Raw genomic sequence first — 12,452 nt, 5'->3', positions numbered from 1 at the left:
CTCTATTTAGGACTTTGTTTATAGAAATACAGCACAACATTTTCATTTTTAAATTTACACACATGTGCAAGGTTAATTATTTAATCAGTAAACCATATGAAATACATGTTAACTGTACAGTGTTCACATATTTGTGTGCATTAATGATTATTCAGTGGTGATGAATGTGGTACAAAATCCACATTACATTTGGTCTATTATATAATGGCAATTTAATAAAAAATAATGATCCATGGGCATTTTTTTTACTATAATTTCTTCTTTTTTACTAAAATGGATCATATCAGAAGTGTATATGTCAATATTTAAATGCAAGAATGTAATACTAAATTTTAACACTAGATGGTGTCAAGCCATCAACCTTGCTTCTCAAGAAAGCTGCATGTTAAACCTTTTCACCACTTCCATTGTGACATCTAAGCACACATTGTATGAAATCCATTCAGTCTGTTCTATTAGTCATTTGGCAGTTATCAGACATTTACAGATGTAGCTTTAATCTCTTACGACCAATAATAAAGTTATAAGCTACATATACAGACATTTCATATGTGATAAGGCTGTTAGTCATCAAAGAACATCCAGTGGTGTATCTCAATATTCCAAAGCGGATGCATTTTTTTATTTACAATATGACTCCTGTTTTTTTAGGTAAATGTCCTATGGTTTATTTATAGGCTAATAGTTCTAACGGTTAAGATCCACTTTTGAAAATGATTTCTGTGAAAAACAAAGCAGAGAAAATGGAGACAGCACAAAGTGTAAATATTGATCTTTATTAAGTCAACTGATAACTTGGTATTCTAATCTTTAATGCCTACAAGGTTTCACCTATCCTGCAGTCAGAGAAGCTCTTAAGCATACCATGCAAAGCCATTCCACTTTAGCTGCGAGACCGATCGGATTTTATGGCAAGAACCAACCAGCTCATCTTCCGAGGATGTGGTCAATAAACTCCAAGCTTTTAATGCAGATTAGAGCTCTCATGTGCAGAGAGCTTTTATCCCCACCACCTCGAAGATGTCTTCCTGTATAGTTTGCTACTTCATAGTGAGATAAATGGAAAAAAGATGTTTGGCAGCGAGAGATCAATCCCTTCCCCTGAACAGATAATGATCCATTCATGCAAACAGCACAGGGGCTGTGAACTGCACAGTCCTCAAACCAAAGATAATGTCTTATTGAAGCTGCTTTAAAATGCAGTGATTGTGATTTAACATCAATTCAAACCTCAAAACATTGCTCCTGAGAAGATTTATTGACCCTCTGTCTTCAAATCATTTTAAAACCCTATTGTGTGTTTATTCCATTGAAATTCATTCGTGGCTGTTGAGATGTCTTGATTTTCCTTTCTTTCTCTGGCTATTATAAAAATGTCCTTCCACTTTTTATAGACAGAAAATGGTTGCTTCAATTGTCATAAAGTATTTATTGGAAAAGTCACCCTTAACACCTGACAAAGACACCTGTCTGTTCTCCTGACTTCTTTATGGCTTAATAAGAAAAGTCAAATACTGACTGAAAAGAACTGCCGGCTACATAATCACTGCCCATGAGGACGTTTTACACTCACTTGATTTCAAAACTGGAAATCTTCCTATGCAGTTTTGTTACAAACATTTTCGATATATATATATATATATATATACATATATATGTATGTTTGTTAGTTTTTCTTTTAAGCTTATTCTTTAGTAGATTCAAGTGTAAAATACATCCTTTCAATGAGAAAACTAAACCCAACTCCGCTTAAAAAATAAACATGTATGTCAAGACTTGAATGTCGAAACAGCTAACAGTAGCACAGTGGCAGACAAAATGCAAAATGATCAACATTACAGGTTACACAAGAATACAGTCAGTACACTGGTAGAACATAGCAGTACACAACTAATCAATACTGAACAGTGAGTCTTAATACATATATATATATATATATACTTTATATACTGTATATAAGAAGGCAGATTTGCTTTGGACAGAACAAAGCCTGGCTTCTCCTCTATGTCAGGACCAATAGCACTTCATTCGTCTCTGTACAGAACTGAACTTGTAAATTAAGTGACAACCAAGTGGAGAAGACCGCCTAGTAGTAAAAACAGATTTACCTTGATTGACAGTGGCTCCCATCAGGGCGAACACATGCTTATTCTTGATGGTCTGGCAGTTTCATGCCTGCTACTTTACACCCAGGATATTTTCAGATTCTGCGACAGCATCAATAGATTCTCATGAGGCCTTGAGTGGCCAGGTGGTGAAATCTGTGGGTTTTTTTTTTTTAGATTGATCTCCGAATGAAAAAGCAGGAAACAACTCATATTTCAATTCCATGGGGCAAAACCTGGAGCCTGGATTCACAAAACTGGCCTGTCTGGGGTTGTGCTAAATGTGGCTTTATTTAAGTGCATCCTGTGGTATTTTTTTGCTGCTCTCCCTCTCTCCACCTGGTATCCCTATGTGTGAGAAACGGGATGATTTACACACCAACCTCTCTGACAAGTGTGACTTCCCTTTTCTCTCCCACACAAGAGATGCTAAATATAACATCACGTTTGCGCAAAACACTATTGATCTCTATGCCGACATTTGAATGCAAGATGTATGTGATTTTTTTTTTACACAAATATCTGCATAAAGTGGAAAACAAAGCAGCATTGTGCATTCAAATACTAACATGTTGCTTTCCAAATTCTTATATTTGACTTTCCAGCCGTATAAATGAGTGGGAGAGCTAATGTTCAATCAATGCTGTTGGCGTTTCCCTCAAAAACAAATAAAAGACAACTTAAAGGGCAACACATCCATTGCCTGGCTGAATGATTGCTTTGAACTTTATATGAACAGGCACATAATGACTGAGAAACACAAACAAACACATCTGGGCTGAATCGAGAGAGTGGCTTTGTGTGGCTGTGATAACAAAGAGGGAAGCTGAAATCTATCAAAAGATCCAATTAGCATTTAAGCCTTTCTGGCCTTGATGTATTATTACACGTACACCGTGCGGTTTAATTAAACCTCTCCTTCTTGTTTAGGGAAAGACACACTCTCTTGTTTTAAACCTCGTTTGTGAAATGTGCCGAGCATACGGGGGCATCTTGCATCTTTAACTCAATTTACAATTACACAACCTCTCTGCGGCTTTCTCTACCGACCACAAGGCAAAAGAAAAAACTACTTTTCAAAACAGAGTGACCCTGGTAATCATGCAGCTAAGCACAATGCCAGACAAAGTGCTTTAATCTATTATTTATGACCTACGACTGCCCAGAGGTTTCTGATGTTTAGCATATGTACATTCAGACTTTTATGAAAGGGGCTTACTTCAAATCCAGGGAGGAACATGTTCGCTAAAGCTAGCAGCCGTTACTGTTAGCTTAGACGTCAACCTCCTGCTAGGAACACTATAATTTGACCAGGAGGGGGATTTAAACCGCAGTAAGGGGCATGTCCATTGTTATGAAGCAAACGTCTAGTCACCTTGTAAGTACCATGATACCTGTCAGTATGCAGAACATAAATAAAATATTGAGGACTACTCTTCACTCTGAAGGCGTTCCATGTTTTTACTGAATAAGGCTCTGGACGTTTCTTTTGGGTGTTGATGTAGTTTTGAAATATAGAGGTTACTACTTAGATAAGCAATGACCAGCCTTGAACAGGTCAACTATTTTTAATGTCTACATGGCCTAAATTTAATTTGAGAGAAAATATCTTTCTTCTTTATGGCTACACATATACTATGAATCAGAATAACATTAGGTCTGATGAACTCCATCAGAGTGCAAGTAGCTGACAGCTATGGTGTAGGAGGGAGCTGACCTGCAAAGATCACTCTGGGACGTGTATTATTTTGCCTTATGACATGCTGTTTCTCTTTAGATGACTCAAGCATAATATAAGGATGTATTCACAGCCAGTAGACAGCGGGCTGTCTTTCTAAGTGTCGGTCCCTGATAGAGGAGCGGCTTTGTATCTATGCTCTAATCTAGTTGTATTGATAGATATAATTATCAACCGGCAATGGTTTCAATAAAGATTTTTAAAATCTACTTTCAACCTGTGCGTGATGTGTTTCCTTTGTATTTCCCCACACTTAAACAGTTTGTTTTATCACTTCCTGAGTGCTGACATTCACAACATATCATCTACTTTTTACTCATAAGACTTCAGTAGTTTCCACCTTTCCTATTCGCTGCCATCCCTTCACAGTATGAATAATAATTGCTACACATTAATATGCTGGAAAAGTCTTGCTTGTTGTCATTGCAGACAACAAGATAGTTTGTAAATGTAATCCCTTTGATATCCTTATTTCCACTTGCCGGCAACAAGATATGAAAATCCGTCCTTATTTCCCCTGTTCAGGTTTAGTCACAGATTAGATGAACGTAAACATGGCAAACTTTGTACTGTTCACATGAAGTCACATCTGGCGTCTTTGCTGACGTCATCTCAGACCACCATGGGAGTGTCTGAGAAGACTGAGCTGATGGACTCTGCTACTGACTTCTTTCTCTTCCCCTTCATAAGAGAACCAGCCTCCGCATCCAGATCATCATCATCGTCGTCCCCGTTTGGGTTCAGCTTTCCATTCTGGCCCTGCAAGTCCTTGGAGTCTATGAACTCCACGTGCCGGTTTAGCTCCGCCTTCAGCGTTGGGTCCTCATGGGTGGGTGTCACGCTGAGCATGGATGAGTGGATGCTGTCGTCCCCTCGTGTTTTACCTTTATCAGGGCAGCAGAAGCAGCGACACGGTGTCATATAAAGGTACATGAGGACCAGCACCACACTGGCCAGGCAGCCCACTAAGGTGGTGTATGCTGTGTTCAGGGTCTCCCCACCCCCGTGCATGGTGAAATTATGAACCTTCAGGACCACATAGATGGTCTCGTTAAAGGCCTCGCTCATGGCAATGCAAGTGTAGGTCCCAGAGTCCTCTACTCTCACTGGACTGATCTGCAGATTCCCATCCTTCAACACTGTGGCTGTCTGGTTGCTCTCATGAGTCACCATTACATTTCCAGGCATCATCCAGGTCTTTGACATCTTCTTGTGTTTGGTGTCACAGATAAGGACCATCCTTTGCTCCAGAAAAGCCTCTTCATCTTTCTCCTTGAACGTGCTGCAGTTCATGTTGTAACCGCTGAGATCAAAAACACGCTCTTGGATTTTTTGTGGGCCGGGCAGAATGCATGTGTAGTCGTCTTTGAAGTCCATGGCGGAGTTGAGCTTTCGGATGTACCAGTGGGCCAAAAGCGTGTAGAGATCACAGTGACACAGCAGTGGATTGTTGTGGAAGTAGAGGCCGTTTTTAATCCAGGCAGGCAGCACCTGGAGCTCATCGATGGGTAAAATCTTGATCTTGTTAGAGGACACATCCAGGAGGTTAAGTTTCTCCAGGCGGGATCTTTCCTTGACCAGCTCCAGGGGGAAACGGGAGATTTGGTTCTGACTAAGATAGAGCTTCTGAAGGTTAATCATGGTTACAAAAGCTGAGCGATCAATCTGGGAAATCTTGTTGTGGTAGAGCAAAAGGACCTCCAGGTTGACCAAAGGCTCGAAGATTAACTCATCGAGCTGCCGCAGGTTGTTTGAGGACAGATCCAAGTAGCGCAGGTACTTCACATATACAAATGCCTCAGAAGACAGAAAGGAGAGACCATTATGGCTGAGCAGAAGGTTATGGAGCTTCGGGAGCCTGAAAGGTGTCCACTCAGATCTCAACCGCTGTATGTCATTGTAGCTGAGATCCAGCACGGCCATGTAGAGCGGCAGATCAGTCGGAATGATGGTCAGGTTCATTTTGGAGCAGCTCACTATGTTGGAGGCGCAGATACAGGTTTTGTGGCAGTTCAGGGTCGATGCGGCCGCCCCTGGAAGCCAGAAGAGAGCCATGCAGAGGGCGAGGGAGAAGGCCCATCTCTGACGCTTACTCCAGTGAGGTAATGCTTCCAACAGGCTGTCACCTGCTTTGATGTAGGGCTGCAACATGCTAGTAGTTGATCTAAATCCCAGAGAACTTTACTATGATCCCATTCTCAGAGACAGCATGGGAGAGAGAGCAGCTGCAGGAATCCCAAGCATCGCTGATGAAAGGCTGGAAAAAAAAAAAAAAGTTTATCAAAGATATTGCTAAGAATTTTTATAAAGACAGATGTATATACTTTCCCTTGTAAAGATAGATATTTAGATATCTAGATAGATGAAAGTGAACGAAAGTGCCATCCTTCTACCACCACCACATTTTAAAACATGTGAACTTGACGTCCCTCCCATAATGTTCTGAGTGTTTATACGGAGACAGCCACTAGATAACTCATGGTGCTGTTTCAAATGCTGTTAAATGTGTGTTGACATCAGTAATATGTGTACAAGCTGGTACAAAACGTGGCTGTATGACATTGTTATTTTTCATTAATGGATTACTCTTTTCCTTCATGTTCATGAATGGCAAAAGTAACAAATAGAAGCTGTCACTTAGGTCTTAAAAGTAATTGAGAATAAGCAAAGATACATCAGTATTTTTAGTATAACTTCTCTTTGTGGAATACTGAATCATATTTCATAATATGAAATAGGAACTTTGCAAGTAAAAGCTTCTTATGCAAATAAAGAAGCATGCAGCCTCAGACTCACGTGCATACAGTGCATGTGTGTCTGCACCATCTCCACTGGCTGCACAGACAACGCATCCAAAATGAAAATAAACTCAACAGTACTTACTGTCCTCAGGGACTTCCCGACTTCTACAACAGTGTCAACATTAAGCACTACATGTACAGCACTACAGCTTCCTAATGCAAATATTGTATTTAATCTCTCTCCTGGTGCCCTGCTCAATGCTCATATTCCTTTAATACACACGCGCTTACCCATATTTTTTCATATTTCCATTTCCTCCTCCACTCCCTCTCTTTATTTTTTCTTAGATGCATGCATGTCATACAAATAATACTATGGTACACTAACCCAAAGAAGTACGAAATGAACTACATTACAATGTGAAATCGTGCAAATGTTTGTCATACCGTGTAATGTCCCTGGCTATATGTGGGCTAACGATGCATTGCACCATTCTGCCTGAAAACACGCGCACATCATGGAAACGTGAGGGGAGAAACGGGGGGAGAACCGGAGGGAGGCTCCTACCTTAGAGCGGGATGCACCGATGCTGTCTTTCATTAAGACAGCTCCTCGTCTGTTTACAATGCTGCTGCATTCAGATTCTCCGTCTGAATGAGTCTGTGAGCCTGCTGCCGAGGACAACGGGAACGGGGAGGAGGGAGATCACTGGAGCTCTCCTCGCCAAATAATCCGGGTCCACGTGGCATCCAGTGCAAAATTACGCAAAGAGGGTTACGTAAAGAGCAGACAACACATCCTTTCAAACACAGTCGATGAGCGACTATGTTTTAATCAGCCCCTTCGCTTCAAACGGAACATATTGCTTTGTACACAAACACACGGAAACGAAGCCGCGCATCTGTCCCTCACAGCTAATTGGCGCTGTTCGAGCAAGTCCGGGTCCTATCGGCTCTCATCAGCAACCGTTGAGATCATGAGGAACGATCGGTCTGTAGCTGACCTGCTGTTGTCTATGTACAGTGCTGCTTCTGCTTCTGCTGCTGCTGGTGGTGCAGTGAATGGCGCGTCTTCGGCAGAGTCAGTTCGCTCAAAGCCAGAAGGCGCTGTTTAGCCAAAAAAAGGCGCACTAAAGTTGCGCTGCGTAAACGCGCTACGCCAAATTCCCACGAGAGAGGCAAGACTATACAAAATTACCCTCTCATCGTTAATTTAAGATTATTTAAGATTATTTAATGCATCAACCTAATGATCAGATTTGCACTTTTATGCTGTCAGGAGAATTTAAGTGTAGGCTATTAGTCTTGGTAACCCCTTGACCTTTAGCCTAACCTTCATTACTATTACGTCAAATAATGATACTTTATATTATTACTCCCCTTAACTCACGCACAAGCTAAATAATGATCATCGTAAATATAGGCTATGATTTGATTTGCAGTATAATGTATTCATAACACCCCTCCTTTTGGTCTATGGTCTTTTATAGACATCATATTGCAGTAAACCTAAACCGGAAAAGTTAAAACGTTTATGTTAATTAATTGAATTGAATTAATTAAACTGTAAAATATGTTTTCAATACAAAATGAGGAAGGCAGCAGAATATTCTCGGATGTTTATGCAGTCAAATAAGATACACACTGCCCCACATGGGCCTGGTTGTGGACACATGCTGTAACTAATTTCATCACCATATCAAATCTGATCGGACTATTTTGGCTGGTTAATCATCCTTACGTCATAACGAGCAAAACGTGGTTATTGTTGTCAGTGTAACTGTGATTGATAGATTAGTGATTCAGCTACAGCTAGGACTCGGTTTTGAAGAATTATAACTGAAAAATGCTAAATAAGTGGAAATAAAGCACATGGACAGCTTGGTTATTTTTGTCCAATAAATATCATGCCATGTTTCAGAGCAAGATAAATTGCCACAATACTTCAGGGATAATTTTGATTTAGCATAATCCAGGCTTTAAAAGCCTTTCAAACTTTAACTACTTTTGAATCTATTTATTACTGTGGGGATTTAAGTTTTTTTATTATTAAGTAAATTATTTTATGGATAACTGATCAGGCAGCTCCTTACCTGCCCATCTTCCCAACATGTATTTTCTGTCATTTTGCCTCACTGTACACACAGTTTATGTTTATAATTGGGTCTGATACCGACTGAGCAGGGAAACCTACTCAACTGAATCCACCCACATGCTGTGTTTTGAGATTTTTTCCGTGTTTTCCTCAATTCACAGATCTGCCGCAGCAAGCCTTGCTTTGGCAGCACTGCTGTGAGAGGCTTCATTGCCAATAAGCTGCTAAACCAGTGTAGCCTCCTACTCAGATGCCTCCAGACATCATTTAATAAACAGAGATTATAGCAACCGGGGAACACAGGATCATTTAGATGTCACATGATTTATCACCTCATTATTTCATAATGAGGTGATAAATCTGCCAACAGTCACCAAGAAACAACATATATCAGGTTAACGGTCAGACCCTGTCCCCGGGTCATTTTTAAACGCATCTCGGCCATTTTGCTGAGATGACCCCATGTTTAGATTCACCTGAACAAGAGTAGAGTTGTGTATTGGCAAAAAAAAGAAGAGACCATGAAGAGACTGACCTTTTGTGTCACTAGGATTTTCACCAGTGCAGTGGACCTTAGGTTTAAGATTTTCTATGTATCAAACCAGTAAGAGACAGTAAATATAATTTTACAAACTCTGCCAGAGCTGAGCAGAGAGATGCCTTAAAAAGATGTGCTTGGCAGGATAAACAAACAGATTGAAGGCAGGCTGAGTAGCAGGCAGACATCCCTCATGGTCTGCTTTAGGAAAGTTCCGAGACAAATATGCTTCCAAGAGCACAATATAAATCATTTAAAAACTGGTGACATGAAACAAAAAAGGTGCTTAGACCTAAAAAATTATAGACATACAAGACCAAAAACTGAGTTGAGAAACAAATCAGAGGAAAAATGAATTTAAATGATCAAATCCTCTGACAAGCATGGCATTAATTATGCAAATACACCTGCAAGAAACCTCCGACTATTAATAGATATCCAGTGAAACACGTGTAGGAAACACAAAGTGAGCGAACATGTTGTGAAACCTCTGTCTGACCGCAGCTCTGTAGCTCTGTGACTCTTGTGAGATGGAGCTGAAAGTGATTAATGTGCTGTTCAACTCCACTTCCTGCTGCGATAGGGATAGCGTTGCCTGGCAACTGCCTGCAGCCTTTGGTTGACTGTTTTTGGCTCGGTGGCAAATTCTGAGGTGGCCTTTCCTTCCACTGTTTGTCTCTGTGTACCTGCTCAGATGGGATTTCTGGCAGACGATAAGTGTATCTCTGCGGGAAAAAAAGAAGAATTTTAGAGCCTTTCCTTGAACCCCATGTTACCAAATATACTTTCTGTATTCCATAATTCATCAGTCTAAATTTAAATATTTAAACATGTGAAGGTTTGTCTTTCTCTGCAGAGCTAACATTTGAGGCAGGCAGAATTCCCTGACTTCCACCACTGATTAATCATTAAGTGGAGGCAGCATGACTACGGCTCTAGTAACCAACACTTTAGCAGACAGGAAGACATGGTGTTGCCTGATCATATTTAGTAGGTCTCTTCACTTTTGAAGCCTGATCATAGTGATGTAAATGATGTTTACATTCAGCCAGCTCTCTCTCTCTGTGCTCCACCTGCTCCTCTGCTGACATGGTAAACACACACTGTTATCTCTCAGCTTACTGGTTTACACAACATACATGATTGAATGTAATTAGACTCCATGCTGGCTGCACACATTAAACCTGCAGCTGGGTCCACAACATGGCACAAAACAAAGCCATTGTCTCATTGCATTTGTCAACATGTTTTTGAAGCTGCAATTAAATCTTTTGGGGGTGCCAAGTTGTTAAGAATTTTCATTAGTTTTTTCTTATTTTGTTTTAAGAAGATTGCCATCAGATTCACCAACCTGTTCTTAAATGACTGAATTATTCACAGCTGTATTCTATCATCTTCTTGTGTTTATAAGTAGAAGCCTGTGCCCAATTAGATAACTGCCCACTAATGCCCATAAGTAATATAAGTGAATTGATGTGTCATGTGTATGATATTTCTTTTAAAAAGTAAGTAATATATATAAAATATTTGTATTAATTATGAAACCAAAAATTGTAACGTAAACCTTAAAACAGGCTATTATACAAGTGTACATTTAAATTAGCCTAAATGCAATAACCAGTCATTTTGCCTGAGCCGTCAGCACTCAAATATGAATACAGTTAAACCCTTTTCGAAAATCTCCTGAAAAACTCTGAAGATTTGGCTACCCTCTTTAGGCTATGTGTGAACGCAAACAGCCGCATTTTCCGTGCGGATTTTACCCAGAGTTTCTCCGGCCACACCCCTAGTATTTTATCCGCAGAAAATCCAAGTGAGCTGATGTTTGAATGCGGCCGCATATACTCCGGAGATTTCAATTTGAGCCAATGAAAAGAGAATGACGCTTATATAGTGACTGCCTAAAGTGTCTGCATGCGACCACTACGATCTCCGTGCACGTAATTAAACATCTGCATTAAGTTTTCTGTTCGTCAGTATGTTGTTCTCCTCTCTTTTGTGGATCTTGTCATTCCATTGGACTACACTTAGCATTGATATAAAGGAAAATATTCTCATTATAACGTTGTGTAGCGGACTCTGTTACTACGGCCGATACTTCCGCGTTGTTTTTTTACGTCACGTCTTACCTCGGGAAATCAGAAAATTCTTAGAATCAGGACATTTTCTAAGAATTTCCCCTCAGAATTTCCCCAGACTAGATCCTTTGTAGAGATAAAAGTTATTCATAAAGCTGCTTAGCCCTGAAGAGAGCTCCTAAGGTGTAAAACTGGAGTAGTGAGGAGGACTTTTAACAGGCTAAAGAGTTTCTTAAGCAGAGGAGGAAATAGAGAAATGTTCTCCAAACACTACATGAAGAATGTTATTGAATCATAGTTTGGCCGAACAGACAAAAATGATTCAAGCAGACATTTCCATCCCTCATTTTTCAGTATAAAGTGAGACATGCATCCACAGATGCAGCCAATAACACCAGTATGTGAAGAGGCTGCTGCACAAGTGCTGGGCATGTGATTTCAAACATCTTGTAGGCTGTATATTTGTAAAGTATTTCTAACAATTTACTGCACAGAGATGTTAATTTCATAGTGTTCATAATTACACACTGTCTGACTTGATTCACTGATTAGGCCTAATGGATTTCATGGTACTTCTATGCCCATTATCACTTAAAGAGAGCACTTTGTTTCTCAATTTCTTTTGATCAACCAATCACAGTTTCTGAAAAATTGTGTCATACCTAGCAATGGTGTCGACCACACCTCCTCACTAAGATAAAGGTTTCAGTCCCTTTCTTGCTCTGAGAATCTTCCTTAATCAACCTAAAGCTAAAAATATAAAAAAAAAAATATTTTTAAGCTAAGTAAGGAGTTCTCTGGGAGGAATGTTTGTGAATACAGGCCCAGATATTTCTGTGGCGAGTTGGTGGGGACCAAAACAGAGCACAAAGCGGAGTCAAACTTAGAATTAGATTACAGTTACATAATAAATATTATTGAGAATTAAAGAATTTTTAACAGAGCAACTTTTTGTTACCATGTTTACCATATCATCATAAATGTGGAATGAAAATGTCACCTATGTGGATATAAAGCTTGTTTCTGCTAAAATAAGCTACAGGTTTAATGAGAGTCTGGTTTTGAACTCTTTAATACTGTCACACTGAAACAGCTACATTAAGACTGTTTGTGTAAAGAACTAGCCAACTGATCTTTTGACACACAACTGGAAAACA

General features: G+C 39.9%; 1 protein-coding gene across 1 annotated transcript; it reads right to left on the bottom strand.

Annotated features, from left to right (window-relative positions):
* Positions 1–755: 755 nt before the first annotated feature.
* On the bottom strand, positions 756–7,653 carry amigo1 (adhesion molecule with Ig-like domain 1). Its single transcript, XM_061057105.1, has 2 exons — positions 7,153–7,653; positions 756–6,100 (listed from the first exon to the last, which is right to left on the bottom strand). Exon 2 carries the CDS (start codon positions 5,992–5,994, stop codon positions 4,456–4,458), a length of 1,539 nt encoding a protein of 512 aa, XP_060913088.1. The 5' UTR covers positions 5,995–6,100; positions 7,153–7,653; the 3' UTR covers positions 756–4,455.
* Positions 7,654–12,452: the final 4,799 nt, after the last annotated feature.

The sequence above is a fragment of the Labrus mixtus genome, chromosome 15, assembly GCF_963584025.1.
Source record: "Labrus mixtus chromosome 15, fLabMix1.1, whole genome shotgun sequence".
Classification (NCBI taxonomy): Eukaryota; Metazoa; Chordata; class Actinopteri; order Labriformes; family Labridae; genus Labrus; species Labrus mixtus.
Note: the sequence above shows the minus strand (reverse complement) of the source record. Positions and strands in the feature narration are given on the sequence as shown.

Coding starts and splice junctions, on each gene's coding strand:
- amigo1 (XM_061057105.1), bottom strand. CDS start 5,994: ATGTTGCAGCCCTACATCAAAGCAGGTGACAGCCTGTTGGAAGCATTA.